At 45.3% G+C, this 20,051-nt stretch overlaps 2 protein-coding genes across 3 annotated transcripts in view; one reads left to right on the forward strand and one right to left on the reverse strand.

The window, feature by feature from the left end:
* Positions 1–4,514, forward strand: part of Shoc1 (shortage in chiasmata 1) — a 65,995-nt gene extending 61,481 nt beyond the window's left edge. The window contains exon 24 of the mRNA XM_037202627.1: positions 4,352–4,514. Within this exon, the coding sequence (XP_037058522.1) occupies positions 4,352–4,452 (101 nt within the window). The 3' untranslated portion in view covers positions 4,453–4,514. The remainder of the gene's footprint in view (positions 1–4,351) is intronic.
* Positions 4,515–8,580: 4,066 nt separating this feature from the next.
* Positions 8,581–15,732, reverse strand: Gng10 (G protein subunit gamma 10). Of its 2 annotated transcripts, none has more exons than XM_028856428.2 (3): positions 15,592–15,732; positions 11,434–11,565; positions 8,581–9,380 (listed from the first exon to the last, which is right to left on the reverse strand). In XM_028856428.2, exons 1-2 carry the CDS (start codon positions 15,670–15,672, stop codon positions 11,440–11,442), a joined length of 207 nt encoding a protein of 68 aa, XP_028712261.1. In that variant the 5' UTR covers positions 15,673–15,732; the 3' UTR covers positions 8,581–9,380; positions 11,434–11,439. The 2 variants fall into 2 exon arrangements, with proteins under 2 accessions (XP_028712261.1, XP_028712260.1); XM_028856427.2 differs by having other exon boundaries at positions 8,581–9,385; positions 15,592–15,730.
* Positions 15,733–20,051: the final 4,319 nt, after the last annotated feature.

A 20,051-nucleotide genomic window follows, 5' to 3' on the forward strand; every position in this document is an offset into this window, starting at 1 on the left:
CATGAATGTGGCTTTGCCATGACAGGTAGCTGGGAATGAGAAGGAAGAGAATTTTAAGCTTCAAAACTTTTATTCATAGGCTCCTTTAAAAGATCAGAGCAGGGCCCAGGAAAATCAACCTCACACTCTCTATTATATTAAGAGAGGACCTACTAAACCTCACTGATGGTCACCCTCCCCACTTCCCTGCCCTGTGTCTGCCTCCTAATGGCTCCCTGAGGTCCCTACCCAGTAGCCTTCCTGCTCTCATGTCACATTATTATATTACTTTCTTTTATCTCTACCCCTATGAAGGTCTCTTTACCCTTACAGTCCCTTCCCTAGTTTGATGACCTGTACTAACTGTAAGTAAATTTGTTGTAACTCTGTGGGTTTGGTCCCAGTTTTGGCACCAAAATGTGAGTTTTGCAACTCCGGGAGTCAAGCAACACCTTGAGCTGCTTAGGACAGCTCTGATGGCTGGAGCTGCCAAGAGGCAGCCCAACCCTGAAGGGCGAGGTATTCCAGACACCTTGAGCTGTTTAGCACAGCTCTGTCCTGGAGGTGTTCTTGACATCTGGAGCTGTTTAGTACAGCTCTGACGGCTGGAGCTGCAAAGACGCAGCCCACCCTAGAAGGGAAATTTTCTGACTGCTCAGGAGAGTCACACCTCGAACTGCTTCAGCAGGGAAGAGTATCCTGACTGTTCAGGAAAGTCAGGCTATACCTGGTGTGATGAGGGATGGTCTCCCTGAAGGATATAGCAGTCCTGTTCCTCTCCTGGACAGCCACTACAGCTGAGCTTTGCTCAGCCCCCATTTAAGGGGGCTTCCTAGCAGAGCTCTGCTTCTCCAGCCTAAAAATTATAGAAATGTAGCAATCTCCTCCGGCTCAGGAGGAAAGTGTTACTTTTTCAGCTCTTTCAGCTCCTCCTTGCTCTGTCCATTGAGGGATGTCTCAGCAAGGGTCTTCTCTATGCCAATGAATGAAGATCTTCACACCCAAAACTCTTTTAAGAAAGAGATTTATTTGGGAAGGAGGAGTCCAGGAGAGTAGCTGCCTCTACCAAGGTGGAGAGAACAGCTCTTTTCTGACCAGGCAGGGCAGGTTGCTTGGGGCCCCGGGTTCTACTGTCCTGCTCTGTGATTGGTTGGTTTTACAAGTCAGTTGGCCAGGGGAAGAGATGGCTCTGATTTGAGCCAAACTGTGTTTCTTTCACTGACCTTACTTAGCTTTTTGACACTAATTCTAAGACCAGGGCACATTTCTTTCACTGACTCTGATTCTAGGGACCAAGAGTGTTATTTTGGTACTGGTTTTAGAGTCAGGGCATGTTTCCTTGGTTCATTTCTCTGGCTCACATCCCAAACCCAGGCTGTGTTTCTTTCCTTGGTCCTGGGCCCCAGAGCCAGGATTCTACTTTCCTGCTTTGTGATTGGCTGGTTTCACAAGTCAGTTGGTCAACTGATTTGAGCCAAACTATGTTTCTTTCACTGGCCTTATCTGAGCCATCTTTCCCTAGTTCTGGGCTCCAGGGTCAGGGTGGGTTTCTTTAACCAGCCCCTTTTCCCTACATTAACCCTGTACATAAATGTACAAATGATCATCCAAGCACCACATAAGAGAATACTAGGCATAGTGTTTTTCAGTACCTGACTGTTCACTAACATCCTTTTCACTTCTATCCATTGTTCTACAAATGTTAGGATTTCATTTTTCTTTAAAGCTGAATAAAGTCCTGTTGTGTATATGCATAGGGACACTGTTAATATGGTTCCTGCTGTTTAGTTCTGATTTACCTATCAAGAGTCATGCATTTAGCTGATGGTGTTTGTGCATGTGCGAGTGTGTATGTGCATGCATACTTTGTTACAGCAACTTTATAAATGAACCAGATCAAACCCCATCCTTCTACTCTAGAACAAATTATACGTGTGAAGTCTATGGACACTTGACACGGAGCACTTCCCTATATAATTCTCCCATTCTCTCCATGAGAAAACTACAGAAAGTGTCTCTAAATTCTGACATTGTTGCTTGTAGGCCTATTGATGGAATACTCGGTTATCTATGTAAATTTTAATTCATTTAGTTTTGAATAACTTATTTTGCATGTGTATATTTGTGGCAAGTGTGCATGTATGTATGTATGAATGTTCACGTGCGGATGCACATATACTGATGTATATGCACATGTGTGCGCATGATGTCTGGAGTCTCCCTTGACCATCTCTACCTGTCCAGTGAGGTGGCCTCTTAACTGAACCTAGATCTCACTGAAAATACAGCTAGTCGAGCCAGCTTGCTCCAGGAACCTTCCAGCCTCTGAGTGCTGGAACTGCCATGCCCACCGCATTCACATGGATGCTGGAACTCGGGTCCACGTTGCACAACAAGCGCCTAAGTGCTGAACCGTCACCAAGCCCTAAACAATGTATTTTAAACCATCTACATACAGTTTTCTCTGTTTAGGGCATTTTTCTAGCTTCTAATTGCACAAAATAATTCTTACATTTTAGCAGAGTCTTTGATGGTGCTGTCTTCATGGTCACTGGGGCAGATAGTGGCTTATTTAATGTGCTTTTCCATGGCACCCCAGTGTCCACATATAATTGTTCTTTTATCTTCCGCACAGTGGCTTTGCCTTAATCGCCTGCTACTTCAGCCAGCAATTGCCCCTCCAGTTACCGGCCTGTTTCTCTGGCAGCAGCCTGGAGCCTGTTCCCGCAGGCACCGGCCCTGCCGCTGCTGCTAAAGGCAGCTCTAACTGAATCTCTATCATTCTATTTATGAATAAGACTGGAGACTCAAAGGCTGGGGTGAAAACCTGCAAGCTCGGAGAGGCTGAGTAGCAGCTAGCTAACCTCTCCTTGCTGGCATCCTTGAAAGACCTGTGCTTCTGCTCCCCGGCAAAGCCAGGCCACTCCAATCCCTCCCTCCTACTTCCTGTGTGTCTCTCTCCCTGATGTCCTCCAGTGCTCTATGATTACTGTCTGTCAACGAGTTGCTAATTCAGCCTCCTGAACCAAGGCTAATTTTATTTAATCAAAGCAAATGCAAACTCGGGGTTCACAGTGTGATCGAATGTCCCCCAACACAGAATGTTTAAGATACATCATTTTTCAAGTCAGTATTGATGCAGTCATGGGAAGTTTAGCCACAGGCTCTAAGATAATTTTCCATTTGCCCTGTATGTGTGTACTTGTGATATCTTTGAAATAATTACCTACTATATTACTTTTTAAACTTACTAATAATGGCACTTAGCTCATGAAGTTCTGATGTAATACTCCCAGGAATAATTACTAAATTTTAATTTTTTACCTCTTTTTAAAAAACTGATCCAGTCAGTCAACCTCTATAAGGGCTCAAATCTATGGCATTTAAAGCCAATATGTCATATATAATAAGTTCATATAGAGTGAATCATTCCTGGTCACCTCCTGTCGTATGTTAGGACTGAGGATAATCTTTACAGTGTAAATACAGGAGCAGGAATAGACCTATAACTGACAAGCAGTAGTCTTTTAGACATGGCGTATTAAAAACACCGGTGCTGGAGAAATGGCTCAGCGGATGAAAGCACTTGCTACCAAGGCTGCCGGTCCCAGTCCAATGCCGGGACCTAAATGGTCATAGGAGTGCAAGCTCCAGTAAGTCGTCCTCTGACCTCCACGCACGCACGCATGCACGCACGCACTTGCAGAAATTACACTTCACATGCAGAAATTAATTAAAATTTTAAATAATGATGGTGGAATGAAAGCTGAACAGCTAATAAAATGTAAGCATATTGAATACAATATGAATAGTTTCAGTGGTGTACAGAGACAAAGAACAGAGCATTGAGAGAGTTCAAAGTCAGTCCACCAGAGTAAGCCTTGAACTTATTCTAATCTGTGAAGAGGTGCTGGAAACCTTCAGGAATTAGGAAGCCTGCCTGAGTTACTTCCTGCACTATTTCCAGTGGTTTTATTTAAAAATATTAGAACCAAGAGAGACTTTAGAGATTGTATAACTTCACAGAAGGGGTTAATGGAATCTGGGGATAAGGAATGATTCACACAATCTATATATGTACTGATTTTAGACACAGAGCCATTAGGTACAGGTGTATTCATGGTTTTTATTGTTGTTGGTGTTTTGTTTTTGAGACAGAATTTCTCTGTGTAACAGTCCTGGCTGCCCTGGAACTCACTCTGTAGACCAGGCTGGCCTTGAACTCACAAAGATCCACCTGCCTCTGCCTCCTGAGAGCTGGGATTAAAGACATACACTACCACTGCCCAGCTGCATTCATGTTTTTTAAAATAACTATTTTTCATAGTTACTTATCCCAGTAAAGTGGTTTTCCTTTTTCTCCTTTTGACAGGCTTAATGTACTCACAAGTACCACAACCCAAAAAACAACGACTAACGTATGAAAAAGTCCCTGGAAGAGTGGATGGACAAACCCGGCTGAAGTTTTTATGAAGAACAGAAAGGACAATGCCACATGCCAGATTCAATTTTTTTTTTCTTTTTTGGTTTTTTGAGACAGGGTTTTTCTGTGTAGCTTTGCGCCTTTCCTGGATCTCACTCTATAGCCCAGGCTAGCCTTGAACTCACAAAGATCCACCTGCCTTTGCTTCCCAAGTGCTGGGATTAAAGGCGTGCACCACCACCACCACCACCACCACCACCACCACCACCACCACCACCGCCCAGCTCAGATTCTACTTTATGATAATCCAGTAACACAATTATTTAGGTTTGATTTTACGTCAAAGGAAATACCATTATTTTTTATGTCCTTGGTGTTTCTAGCATATATCCAATTTTCATAATATATATTCTGTCCTGTAACTTGCATCAAAATCTGACTGTCTGATTTGTCAATTAGCTTAATAAACATAAGACCCCCAAAGTATTCAAATTTATGTGTACTTCACAAGTGTTTTGTCTTTTCAGATTTTTTTTTCACTTATATGTATGCATGTGGAAGCCAGAGGCCAGAGCTGCCCGAAGTTCCCATCATAATCTTTTTTTGTTCAGATTTAATTTTTCTTTACTTAAATTGTGTGTATCTGTGTATTGGTATGTGCACATTGAGTGCAGTGCCTGTGGAATCCACAAGAGGGCATCACAGCCCCTGGGACCTTAGTTACTGGTGTTTGTGAGCGCCTGATAGGGTACTAGGAACCCCCCTCCAGTCCTCTGCAGGAGCAACAAGCACTCCTAGCCCGAGCCCTCTCTTGGACTCCCCACCCCATCACAGTCTTACGATTTGAGGCAAGAAGTGAGGACCACACCACAGACAAGTACAGAACTGAAGCCAGACAAGCTCCATGTCGTTTCCCCTAAGCAAGTTAGAAACAGGAGTCAAAAGGAAATGTTTGCAACCTAAAGTGTGGGGAAAGCTCACATTCATAATATACAAAGCACCCCCTCAAATTGGAGGGGAAAAGAAACCTAATAGAAGTAAAATATCTGAACAGATAATTCTCAGAACAAGACTAACTTGTAAACAATTAGGGAAAGCAGTTTCACTATACAGATTATTGTCTATTATATCAACCACTGTTTTTTACCTATCATAGTGACAAAAATGTTGAAAATAGATACCCAGGACAGCATGTCAGAGAAGACTACTCTCCTACATTGTCTGTACAACCTTTTAGGGCCCAGTTTAGGCAACTGCTAAATAATAAAATGTAAAGTGACTATATAGTTTAACTCAGGAATTATATTACTAAGAGTTTATATTAAATAATTATCAACTATAACATGAAATCTACTTGTAATAGGTAAAAAGCAAGACAACTTGCTACCAGGAGAGAGGGCAAAGTAAACAATTTAGAGTATAGAATACCTTGAAACTATTACAAAGAAAGTAAGTGTGTTCTGACAGAAAGTGGTCCATACCATAGTGAAAATGGACAATTACAGCTTGCTCAAAAACATTTTTACATATGGGGCAAACTTGAGCAAGAATGAACCCCACATTTTCTGATGCATGATTTTGTTCACAAGAACCTATGGCAAGGTTCTAGGAAGTGGCTCTGTGGGTACAGCGATTGCCAGTATTCACAAAGCTCTGGGTTCGGTTCCCAGCAGTTCATAAACTGAGCACACCGAAGTCAAAAAGAGGCCATGATCCTTGACTACAGAGCTAGTCTGATACATACTCAGGAATACATGAAAGCTTGTCTCAGAGGGGGAAAAAGGCCAAGGAAATCAGAGCATTGCACCCACTAAAACATGCTTGGCAGGAAGGCACAAAGCCTGGGGTGAGGCTTCACGCATGCTCCCAGGGGCTCAGTGGACTCAAGCTGTTCTCTGGTGAGCAGCCGGATCCTCCCTTTCCTCCCAGTTCTCCACTGTTTCTGTCTATAACCTCTATTTTGTTGTTTGCCTCACACAAAAAGTGTTGGAATCAGCAGTTACATGGGATGCACAAGGTGTTGTAAGTCCAGAAGCAAATGTTGGTCTTTTTTCAGGATGAAGCCATATGTAAACCTGTGTTCTTCTTAACCAACTTAGGGCCATAAACTGTGTTTCCACTTTGCTTAGATTTAGATTTCTATATTTTTATCACTGATTAAATTTTTTAGTGTTAAGCTCCTAACCCAGTTGTAAACAATTTAGCTATAGCTTTTTGTTGTTTGTTTGTTTTTCAAGTCAGGGTTTCTCTATGCAGCCCTGGCTATCCTGGAACTCACTTTGTAGACCATGCTGACCTCAGACTCAGAGATCGACCTGCCTCTGCCTCCCAAGTGCTGGGATTCAAGGCCTGGGACACTACTGCCCTGCTCTATGGCTTATTTTTAATGAGTAGATTTAATTTAATTTAATGCTACTTAAACTCTTCTATAGCATTAGAAAAAACATTTCCACACTATGTTTTGTAATGAATATAACAAATACCAAAATCTAACACTACAAAAAAGAAAATTACAGAACCTCACTTTTACTGGAACAAACATTCGAATGAATGATTACTATAGCAAATGGAAACTAGTAACAATTAAAATAAATCAAAATCCATCTCAGTTCAATTCCTACAGTACAGAGTTCCACGACAATCATGTATTAATATAATCCCTCATTAATATAACTGATATATTTAAGGAAAAAATAATATAATGAGTAGTGGTGATATATTATTACCTAATAAATTTTGCCTGAAGATCAGAGGACAGAACAAGCCACTAGATTAAACATAGAGGCCAGGTAAATGGTGGCACACACCCTTAATCCTACCACTCGGGAGGCGGAGATCCATCTGGATCTCTGAGTTCAAAGCCACGCTGAACTACATGAGATTGACTCAGTCTAGGAGAGAAACAGAGCCAGGCAGTGGTGGCACACACCTTTAATCCCAGCACTTGAGGGATTGCTTGAGGGATGCCTTTGCTTGGGAAGTCACACGCCTTTAACCCCAGCACTAAAAAGGAAGTGATATGGTGGGCGGAGAAAGGTATATAAGGTGAGGAGACAGGAACTAAAGCTTTTCGGCCGAGGACGCTCATTCAGCTAGAGGCCTATCGGCTAAGGCATTTCAGGCTGAGGAGTCCTAGAGACGTGGCAGAGGCTTGTTTCCTTGTCTCTGATCTTTCAACATTTGCCCCAATATCTGCTCTAGGTTTTTTATTTAAAGACCATTTAGCAATTCATGTTACAGTGATCTAATTCCCCCTAAGATATTGACGAGCACTCATTTGTTCTTTAGTTTGCAGACAAATAGGTTTCAGTATGCCATTTTCATAATTTGTCTTCAATTTTTAAAAATCATATTGTTGAATTCAGCAGCTTGCAAGGCAGTCTCACTAACCCATAAGGCAGTTTTCATCCTCCATGTTTGAGAGAGAAATTGAGAACAAGGGCTGAATTTCCTTACTTTCTGGCCCAGGGTCCCTGCTTACACTCTCGCGGTGAATTACACTGGCAGATCCCCTATGTTAAACCAGCTTCCAAGCGCCATCTTCTCTTAATGCACTGCTGGATCTGATGTGCTTACTCAGGACATTTATATATGTATAATGTCTATAGTTTCTCTCAATTATCTCATGTAGTGTTCCTGAAGGAGAAAGTGGATCCAAAGAGAATTTTGTTTTTAATGGAAATTTGGAATGCTTATTAAAATTCTTGTTAATTGAGATAGAGAATGGAACCTATATAATGCTAATACTAGGAAAGGGATGGTTGAAGAAGAAAAAAAATATTGATAGTGTAAAATTTCAGACAAGATTAAACAGAAAATAGAAGCCTTAAAAGGACACCCAGATATGATTAGTATGGAATCCAATTCACTGATATCGGAATGATGCTTACAATTAAGGAGGGCTCAGCTAAAGGAGGGCTTCCATTTTCTCCACTGAAATCCGACTGACGGTCTTGTATTCCCACTTACTTATTCATGGGGGAGTGCCATGCAGAGCTAGTCCAGATAGCAGCTGTGGCCAGTAACTGGGGATTGCTTTTCATGTTATGCTTGCATCTACTTTTGGAGACAGTCTACAGGGATTTCAAACCCAAATGCCACCCACGGTGTGCAGCCCTCAGACTCAGCAGCAAACAGAAATCCATGGAATCCCAAAAGACAAAACCAAATGCAAAATATTGCTGTCATGAAAAATGATGGTTAGGCAAAAATTTTATTTCCAAGTTCTTCAAAGGTTATTGTAAACACAAACTTTCCTTCTAAAAATGCCCCCAATTAAATCAAAGGCACATCACCCCAATAAAATACTTGTGACATTAATTCTTTTAGGTTGTAATATTTCCACATTTCGTTTTTAACCAATTGCAATGTTCTGAATGTAGGTCACATTTTAAACATTTTTTAAAGGCATAAGCACATTTTTAAGAGCTACAAACACAACTATAAATTGTAAACTAAAGGGACTAAAGAAAGAGCTCACCAGCCTCACCCCGGAGGGGCAACCTAACACTACATCAACCTTTCAGTTGGCTAAGGAGCGTCTCCCCAGTCTACTGTCCAAGTAAGACCATATCTCATTAAAAAATGAAAACGCTCTCCTTTAAAAAATCAGGATATCAATTAGTCCCCCAATTTTATATTTTCTCTTCATTTAGTAATTGTGAATTTTTACAAACAAATTTTATTAGAGTATAAAAATGTTAGGAAAATTACAAATACTGTTTTTGAAAATAAAACGTTTCCCTCCTAAAAGGCAAACAGCCTGTAAGTAAAACATCCTATATCTCAGGCAGGGCAACACAGGTTCTATGAGGGAAGAGGTGCATCTTAGTAAATTTGGTGGTGAGGTTAAAAAAAACTGACTTCTGTAGAATTTGGCTCTAGGAGCAGGCAACAGAGAAGGTGATTTGGCTGCTGAAACTGTTTTCTTGGGCCACGGCCGCAGTCATCCATCACCATGTGCTTTCCCAGCTTCCTTCTGCCCTGTCGGAGAGAGTGTGGTTGGTTTTCACATTAGCGAAATGTACTTATAAAGTCACTTCATCATTTCATAGCACAGCTAATGTTCACAAAGTAGAAGATAATACATGAATACAATAAAATATGTAAGCCACATCCTTGGACACACAGACCCATGACAGTGCTTTTTTTGTTAAAAGGAGATCCACAGTGTCAGAGGAAGACAGTTACCTTAGTAACCCAAACGCACCACTTTCTTTACTATGAAAATTGTGCCTGATAGCAGAATCAGCTCCTAATTCAATATGAACAATTTCCTTCTACAAGTATGTGAAAAAGATGATCATTTACTGTGTAAATACAAAATTTGAAATTGGTCTCAAGACTAATACTCTATGTCCTTATCACCTTAAAAAAGAAAAAGGGAAATGTGCATGGCGAGCAGCTGATCTACACTCCCAACCATTTATTTATTTTGGGACCTCTTGTGGAGTTGGCCAGGTTGGCCTTGAACTGGCTCAGTTTTCATTACTTTATAAAGTTTTTAGGTTGGTGGGTAGGCAAAAGTCGGAAATTGCGGCACTTGCAACATTTTCACCACATGCTGCACAAAGCCGAACCAGGAAATGTGGGTGAGAAGAGCTTCCCCTTGCTACAGAAGCAGCCAGGTGGGGAAGTAGCGAGGGCACAGCCTGAGCATGCGCACACTGGCAGCCTGCCCTGTCTGTCCTGCATGTTCTTACCGACAATGGACAGTATCTACACTTTTACAATGGTTTAAATGGAGAGGAATCGTTGAAGAACCTTCCCAGAAATCCAAGTGTTGGTAGCACTACAGTTTGCAGGAGGCGAAGAAGAAATCACTGGGTTTGTTGTCGGGAGCCAACAGGGCGGCTTGACCACCACGGGGTAGAACTGCCCTTCCTCAGAGCACCAGGAGGCTGTGAGGCCAATCATTTCAAGATCTACTCACTAAGAAAGCCTGAGATTCTGCTGATCCGCTGAAAATATGCCTTGCACAAGCCCTCCTTTAGCATACCACCTTTTCACGTATTTCCCTGATGCTGGCCTCCAGGGTGAACCTTCCCGAAAGTCTACGTTCAGCTCTTACCTGTGTTTGCCCCACGTTTCATTCTGAATCTGCTGGGGGTGGGGGACTATCAGGGGATAACATCTGGATTAAAATCTGGAGATTTGGGTTGTAGATATTTTTTTTTGTTTCGATTCTGAGTTGTTTTCTGTTGCATCCTGGGTCTCTCATTCTTGGTCAGGTTTGTGTCTGTTCCTCGCTGTGAATTCTCGTTTCTAAAAACGCCTTCGAGAGCGCCTGTTCCTGTTTCAGTCTTGGCCCCTCTCTCTCATTTTTTTTCCTTTCCCCCTCTGGTACCACTAGTTCTCAGTGCTCCAAATGCTGGTTTCTTATGCCGTTGGTTTTTAACACTTGACATTGTACTTCCTTCTCTAGAAATGCTTGTGATTGTCATTTTCCCCCAATGAATGAAATTACTTCATTCTCATTTACCATAAATCAATAAAATTTTTAAAAATTGGAAAATATAAGACCTCAATGCAAAACAGTCAAACTAATGCCATGTCATTCTAAGTCTGTTAAAACTCCTTTAGCCTGCTCCCTTACACACACACACACACACACACACACACACCACACACACACACACACAATCAAGGGAGAAAGCACAGCCCAAGGCAGACAAAGTCAGCCCTTCTGTTGAGTCCTTCGTCCCTAGAGAAACAAGTCAGTTGGAAACACCAGATAGCAAATCACAGCTCTGCGATGCTGTAAGAGCAGAGAGGGAATTAAGGTCAAGAGATACTGCAGTCAGCTCAGTTAAGGAGCTCACGTGCACAAGGTGACAGACAGCACGTCACAGAGTGCCTGAGAGAACAGAGCTTCTCTTGGCTAGACCTTTTCCACGGCAGGGAAACTGCAGACCAGAATCACCCATCAGGCAAAGTCCAGCCTTTTGACAGGTTTTGTTTGTTTTTCACCTCTGTTGCCCAAATCCTTTGGGAAGCTCCCTGCTAACATGGGCATGTGCATCCTAACTCACCAGTCTTCACAGTAAAGCGCAGGATCGGGGCTCCCGGAAGGGGTTGCTTCCAGCTGGGACACCAAGCAGCAGGGCATCCTTGCAGGCATTCTGCATGCAGTACTGCTGAAGCTCTGCGGCCGCCTGAGAGACCTGAGACAAAGCACAGCGGACGCCCTGCTCAGAGCCAGGCCCAGCGGCAGGCATAGACAGCCTGAGGCGGACACCACTGTCATTATCCAAGGCTCCCTGCTCATTCCACTCACTCATTTCCAGGAAAGCCCGCAGTCTATGGTGGAGTTTCGGGCACATTGGGTGTGCTTGAACACAGGAAAAGCTGCAGCTCCGATCCATTTAGAATCCTAGTTTTGAGACTGAACTGGTAAGGAAATGGCTCATTCTCAAGCTCCCAGTACAAATGTCTACTATGTAAAACATGTGATTGTCCAGTGTGTGCCAAACAAGTGATAGACTTTCCAGAAAGTACAGCTTTCTGGTTAAGAATGTGCTCTCTGGGGCTGAGGGTGGGGCTCAGTGATAGAATGCTTGCCTAGCACAAGCGAGGCCTTGGAGTCAATCCCTAGCACAATGCACAAGAGTAATAACAGTACTATTGATAATCATCATTATAATAATAATAAATAAAACATGGCTACTGATTATGTTTTAGTCATGGTTTGAGTGTGTCCTCCAAGGACACGCTTATATGTAGAAATTTAATTTTCACTATGAAGGGTAGAAACTTGTTTATGTATTTTATGTACATGGGTGTTTTGTCTGCATGTACGTCTGCACACCAGAAGAGTGCATCAGATCCCAGGAGACTACAGTTATAAATGCTTGTGAGCCACTATGTGGGTGCTGGGAATTGAACTCAGGACCCCAAGAAGAACAGCCAGTGCTCTTAATCATTGAGCCATCTCTCCATCCACAAGAGGATTAGGAGGAGGTTGGTATTCGATAAAGTCATCAGGGTGGAGCCCCCCATGACTAAATACTGGAGGCTCTATCTGAAGGAGACCCGAGGGACAGACACAGGCAAGCATGCTCCCTGCCTCCATCACGAAAAACCCTGTGCTGCCGTGGGAAGTGACCAGCTAGAAAGGCATCGGCAGATACAACCCCTCTAGACCTTGGACCCTCCAGAACCAGAAACTAAAATAAACTTGTTTTCTTTTCTTTTTTTTTTTTTTTTTTTTTTTTTTTGGTTTTTCAAGACAGGGTTTCTCCGTGTAGTTTTGGTGCCTGTCCTGGATCTTGCTCTGTAGACCAGGCTGGCCTCGAACTCACAGAGATCCGCCTGGCTCTGCCTCTGGAGTGCTGGGATTAAAGGCCTGGGCCACCACTGCCCGGCAAACTTGTTTTCTTTATGGTACCCTGTACGTGGTACTTAGCTATTAGCAACAGAAACAGACTAATACAATTCTGTTACAGCTGTTTGCCATATGCTTACAGTTGTTACCAAGTTTCTGAAGTGCCTTAGAGATTTGCTTTTAGTACTAAAAATTTTAGTTGTTAGTATATAAAATACAATATATATAACCAGACTAACATTTAAGCTAGTTTTTCCATCAACAGAAACTCTGATGTTTTCACATTAGTTATAATTGGAACTAATAGTTTTATGTAAGTTATTAATTTCTAAAGACATGCAGAACAAATCATGTCCACGCTTACGCTTACTGGGTATCATGGAAACAGGTAAACTGCACATGGTGGGGGGGTAGGTAGGAGACTCTCCCAGGACCTCTGGAGAAAGGGGACTAACCAGACCCTGGCATAAAGAACGTAGAGACAGGTAAAGGGGATGCTCAGAGGAAAACGAACTGAGTGAGAGAGGTGAGAAGCTCTCAGCAGGGTCCCCGGAGAGATGCTGGGTGACGGGACAAGCCCCAAACCCTGTAAGCTGGCCCCTGCCCTGGAGGTTGGATTGTCCCACCTGGGTTCTTAGAGGCCACTCCAGAGGAGGACTCCTTGAGACAGCAGCAGGCTTCCCAGTCCCCAGAAAGAGATGCTAGAAAACCAGTGTCCGAGTGTGCCAAGAACATCCCGGACTGAGCCCTGAAATGAAGCTGACTAGATTCTGTCATGTGACTCCCTTAAGGCGCTGCCCAAGTTCACCTGAACGCCCTGTGTGTGTCATCATCCACTGTCCTTTCTCTTCCCTCGAGGTCAGTCTCTTCCCTCGAGGATGTCCACAGGTGTGTGAGCAGGCATTTGATCGGCTTTCCTTCCAGGGCTGATGCGCAACGATACGGAACACTTTGAACAGTTCCAGCTCTAGCCCTCCATGTCCCCTCCTCACACAGCCTTATCTCTGCCAACAGCTCCAGCCAACACCAGTAACTGCCACCCACACCTTGGGAGGTGAGGGACAACGTCAATCATCCAGGGTGGTGTTGAGTCTCTTGCGCGGACTACCCAGTGACCACTAGGTGTCGCTGCTCCTGATGTCTTCCCCATCACTAGGCTGACTGCGCTCCTCCGCTCCAGCCAGACCCTCAAGCCCCTGACCCGGCCCCGCTCTCTGGCACACCTCTTCCTCGCCCACCCCCTGGATCAACCTCCATTTGCTTCCTGCTCTCAGAATCCTTGGGCGTCAGATGCCAGTGAGGAAAAAGGAAGCACGAGCGGCACAAGCCTCGCACTTCGCGTCCAGGTGGTGAGCGCTCAGGCCACCGAGCCACGGTGGAAAGCACTTTCTCCACCCTTAGCTAGTTCCCGTCTCACTGTCCCAAAAGAAAACAGCTTCCTGTTTCACAAGACAGCCATCGCCACATCCAGTATTTGCATAATCAGAGGCACTCTACACACAACTTCACTTCCTTTCTCCCTGACCTGGAAAATACCACCCCAAACCCTACACACCCACCCACCCCTCTACATTCACCATGCCCCCCTTGGTTTCTTCCCTTGGCAAAACAAAATAAGGACAAAGTAAAAAAATCTCTCCTATCACCCCCCAACCCTTTTTTTTTTCATTTTCGAAATTTAAAAAAAAAAAGTTATTTCCTCTTTAAAACTAGATTTTTTTTTTTTAACCTGCCTGGCCTCTTACAAAATCCAGTGTAGGTTACAAAATCCAGTGCACTTCTCCGTACTCCGCACCTTTACTGTAAGCCTGGCTATCCGAAATCATTCTGTTCATTGGTCAATTTGTTTACCGTATCCATCTGAACCCCCTATCCCCTGGAGGAGCACCAGGTCCAGAATTAATGCACCACTGAGGAAATTAACTACCATGATGGCGCATCCACACCCACCTACACACTGCAAATCACATTCGCTGCCAACCACACACTCAGCCAACTGAGTCAACACTGGCTGTGGTCATGAGCCTCCGTTTTTATTTTATCTTACGGGTGTGTGGGCTGCGCTGCAGGTCTGTCTGCCGGTGCAACGCGTGCATGCCTGGAGGCCAGAGGAGGCCAGAGGAGGGCGTGAGGTCCCCTGAAACTGTTACTGATGGTTGTGAGCCGCCATGTGTGGGTGCTGGGAAGTGAACCTGGGTCCTCCAGAACAAAAGCCAGTACTCTTAACCACTGAGCCTTAACCACTGAGCCACCCTCTAGCTTTTTTTTTGGGGGGGGGGGCAATCCCTTTCGATTTGTCCCTGGTGGCACACTACAAGTTCTGCTCTTCGTGTATTTCACACTCACATATTTCAATGACTTCTTTTGGCCTTGTGCTGTGGGCTTCTGCCCGCACGGCTAAATCTCTCCTGGCTAGCTCTAAAATCCACAGACACAAACCGGAACTCATTTCCCCCAAACTCTCCCTCCCGATGCCCCAGCTCGAGCATCCTTCTTCGCCCTCGCTCCCATCCGCCCATTCAGTGGCCTCCCTCCCCGTCCTTAAACAGCATCCTCCCGCTGCAGCGGCTCAGGCAGGGTCCAGGCCGCCAGCGTGTCGCCGGCCGGGGTGGACACGCCCACGGGGCCCCCGGCCTCGGCCACGTCCCGGGACAGGCTGCGTCGCCGGGCCCCCGTGGGGCCTCCAGCGCCGGCCCGGGCGCCCGGGGCTGGCCCGCGTCCACGCACGGCTCGCGAGTCCCCGAGGCCCCGGCGCGCGCCCGGCCCGGCAGCGGCCTCTTCCGCCGGGCCGCGGCCTCTCGTGCGCCGCTCGCTCGGTGCTCGGTGGGCGGCGGGCCGGCCCGGGTCCCGCCCGGCGGATGCTCACCTTGATCCTCTCCACGCCGGCCTCCAGCTTGAGCTGCTCCACCAGGCGCTGCATAGCGTTCACGCTGGCCCCGGAAGACATGGCGGCTGAGGCTGGCGCGCCGGGCCCGGCTGGGAGGAACCGCGGCCGAGCGAGCGGGGTGCCGCCCCGGGGCGGGGAAGGCGCCGCGCCCGCCCCGCCGTCCCCGCGCTGGGGTCGCGAGCTGACCCGCCGCGGTCGCCGCTGCCTCCGGACACTCCTAGGTGGCGCCGGCGCTGCGAAGGGAAGGGCACCGTAGGGTTTCCAGGAAAAAGCAAGTTCAAGAAAGTCCTGCTCGTTGGGGCGAAAATCCCAGCCTGGCATCTTTGAAACATGCCGAATAAAATTGCACCAGCCCTCTCACCCCCTGGCTAGGACCATTGTTTCTAGTCTTGTCCTGAGTTTCTTTCTTTTCTTTTCTTCTCCTTTTTCTGTACTGGGATCATTAACCTGAAGTTTTTGTTTTGTCTTTTTACACTTACTATATGTCTATGCCGCCATTCTTGTACATCATTCGTATCTGTCAGCACACACTAAACGGGGTAACGGGGGGTTAAAAAGCAGTTATCGGTGGGCTTGCTAAACTTAAAAGCCCAGAGAGTTTTAAAGCAGTGCGTTTAATTACCTAAATATACTTTCAAGGCCCAAATTCTCATCTCCTGGCTCTGCTGAGTGTTGGGGTCACCAGCTTCAATGTGGACAGACTCAGTAGTGCTGAGAAGAAAACCCATGTTTCCTTGAAGAAAACCCATGTTTTCTTTGAACCCTGCCTAGACAACCCAGAGCCCAAACCACCCCTTTTCTGTTGGTTATGGGGGAGGGGGCTAGAATTCCCCCAATGGCTCTCCCTGGCTTGTATTGACCATCAGCCTTCCCTTCTGATCAGCTTCTCCACCTGTCTAATGCTGCCACCCTTTCATATAGTTCTTCATATGGGGTCCCCTATCATACAATTATTTCCGTTGGTACTTCATAATTGTAATTTGCTACTGTTATGAATCGTAATGTAAATATTTTTTGGAGATAAAAATTTGCCATGGGGATCTGGACGCACAGGTTGTGAACAGCTGCCTTAAACCAATTGCTACTTAAAAAGAATTTGTTGCTGAAGTATCCAATTTCCCCGCTGCTGAGTCCTCCCTCTCTGGACCTAAGAGCCATCGAAAAACATAATCCAATTGCCAGTCTCCATTCAGTGAGATTTATCACCCCACCCTCAACCCCCTCAAATTGAGGCAATCAGATTAATCATCCCAACTCTGGAGTGCCTTCTAGAGTCATCTGATGTCTTTATGGCTGCTACATCACAGGTCAGCTTCTCCCTCGGCCCAATCCCCAGGTACTGGATTCCATAACAGGGATTAATTAGAAGGGCTGATCCCAATAAACTTCCAGCATGCAAACCTCCATCTCAGGATCTATTTTCCTGAAGAACCCAAAACTAAGACAACCGGTCAAATAACACGGAGTGGAAAATGGTTTTTCCAAAGAAAAATTGAGATATTGTAAAAAGTGACAAAAGGCAGTATACACAATTTTTAATTTAAAGGTCTTAAGGCAATTGTTGTTAGCACTGCCAACCAGATCATAATTTTTCAACTACCCTATTACTTAATGCCACACAAGTATACAACTGTGCTTTCCACTCTAATTCCTAGGCAGCATGCTGAAAGTAGAATCCATGGGTCAAAGAGTGTCAATATTTAGGACAAACCTGGCGCCACATGCCTGAGACCCCATGACTTCATTGGCTGAGACAGGAGGAACTAGTTACTGAGTAACTGAATGTTACGTTTCAAACCCAGGAGGCAGTAGTGGCGCATGCCTTTAATCCCAGCACTCAGGAGGCAGAGCCAGGCGGATCTCTGTGAGTTTGAGGCCAGCCTGGTCTACAGAGCAAAATCCAGGACAGGCACCAAAACTACACAGAGAAACCCTGTCTTGAAAACCACTCCCCCCCCCCCCCCCCCGCCAAAAAAAGACCTGTTTAGGACCTGTTCCTTCCTTCTTTCTTTCTTCTTTTTCCCAAGACAGTTTCTCTGTGTAGCCCTGGCTGTCCTGGAACTCGCTTGTAGACAAGGCTGGCCCTAAACTCAGAGATCCACCTGCCTCTGCCTCCCCAGTGCTGGGATTAAAAGCATGCACCACCACACCCAGCAATCATCTTTCATTTTTTAAAAAAAGCATGTGATCATTTTCAACTTTTCTTAGCCTGTCTTATGACATGTACTAACAATTTTCTCACTGAAAGATGAGTGCCTGTTTTTATGCCACAATTAATATACAACGTGCATTGCTGTTCATTATCTAGAAGATGAAAAATGATATCTTACATCTTGTAAATGCCTTGAGATTGAAATTTCCTATATTATTATTATTTTGTGTGTGTGTGTTGTGTGTGTGTGTGTGTGTGTGTGTATTTCTGTCAGTGTGAGAGTGCCTGAGGCCAGAAAAGGGCATCGGATCCCCTGGAGCTAGAATTACAGGCTGCTGTGAACCACCTGATGTGAGATCTGGGAATCCAACCTGGAAATTCTTCGAGAGCAGTGAGTGCTCTTAACTGCTGGCCCGTCTCTCCAGCCTCATCCTGTATTACTTTTGTGAGCTATGTGTCCATGGTCTTTGAGGCAGTGAAACCTGCCTGGTGACAGGAGCTGGCTTACCCATTTGAGAGCCCTCTCTAGCTGCAAGTTTCTCTAGCACTAAGGACAGAGGAAGGGGGTGGAAATATACTACTAGACTGACAAGGGCAGAACAGAATGGCTGTGTGTTAAAAAGAAAAGGCAGAGGACTCAGCACAAGTTCAGGCCGAAGGATAAAAGGCTCTCAGACAGTGAGACCTGGACCTTGAACACATGCTATGCAGACAGCTAAGAGGAAAAGTGAACACAGTCCAGCGAGGAGACAGGGGAGTGATGTACACTGGAGAGGATAAATGAAAAAACAGAGGGCTTTGGTGGATAACAGAAGACCCAAAGCTGCTTAGCCAAAATCATGGAAAACTAAAAAAAGAGGTGCTGGAGAGATGGCTCAGGGGTTAAGAGCACTGGCTGCTCTTCCAGAGGACCTGAGCTCAATTCCCAGCAACCAACCACATTGTGGCTCACAACCATCTATGAGATCTGGTGCCCTCTTCTGACATGCAGGCAGAACACTGTATGCATAATAAATAAATAAATCTTTAAAAAAAAACCCAACAGTAGACTGGTTTTGCCATTTCGGGGGAAGGAGCTGGCGTGCTGTCACGGAGAGGACTGTAAGTGTAGGATTGGGGGTCGGGGGCACTGAAAGACTGGAGTATTTCACGGTGGTTATGAAATGTGGAGGAAAGGGGGTGAAGGGTTGAGCAGCAGAGGCCAGGACAGATGCTCGCATTCGGAATCAGGAGACAGGCGTAGATCTGAGACAAACAGTAAAGAATAATGTGGAGTTCGGTTCAGGAGAAACAGTGATATCTCTGTTTGCAGCCCTCCAAGGTGCCGAAAATGTTTAACACCAAGATGTCTGCGTGAGACTTCTGCACAGCACTTACCTCCAAAGCAACGATATTAGAAATGAAGACTTTGGAGTTGCCAGGGTTAACATGCTGCCACACTGTGTGTCAGCCCGGGTGCAGGAATGCCTGGTCTGGCCCCTCTGTCACGCCTGCACCCACTCACTGCTCCAGACCGCCTCTGTTATTTCCTGTTGTTCTTCAACAGGAATGGTCTGATTTGAGGAAAGCGGCTGTTTGCGCATGAAGCCCCTTTATGCCCCATGGTCAAGAGGGCTATCCCTAAGACGAAGGCACACCACCTGAGCTCAGGCTATCCTAAGACAACACACCACAAATCAATCCCTAAGACGAAGGCACACCATCTGAGCTCAGGCTATCCCTAAGACGAAGGCACACCATCTGAGCTCAGGCTATCCCTAAGACGAAGGCACACCACCTGAGGGTTATCCCTAAGACAAAGGCACACCACCTGAGGGCTATCCCTAAGACGAAGGCACACCACCTGACTCAGGCTATCCCTAAGACGAAGGCAGACCATCTGAGCTCAGGCTATCCCTAAGACGAAGGCACACCATTGTCTGTGTGGTGCTTGTCACCTAGGACTTTGGAATCGTGCCCATGGTGGCACACACGTGGGAAGTTAAGGCAGAAGGATTGCTGGAAGTTTGAGGCCTGTCGGGCCACACAGTGAATCTGTTTCTCAAAACCAAAACAAAGTTTGTCTTCATTTTCAGGAGGTTGCCTCACCAAGCAGAACAGAAGCTTTCGCAAATGTGCCGGACTTGCAGAGCTCTGGAGACCGAGGCCAGGCCGTAGCTGAAATGTACACATCAGTGGCTTTTTAAATTTTGTCACATACACATCCCCATGGTTAAGGTAATTTTTTTTATTTTTATTTTTCTTTTCTTTCTTTCTTTCTTTTTTTTTTTTTTTTTTTTTTTTTCGA

This window comes from Peromyscus leucopus, chromosome 2, assembly GCF_004664715.2.
Source record: "Peromyscus leucopus breed LL Stock chromosome 2, UCI_PerLeu_2.1, whole genome shotgun sequence".
NCBI lineage: Eukaryota > Metazoa > Chordata > Mammalia > Rodentia > Cricetidae > Peromyscus > Peromyscus leucopus.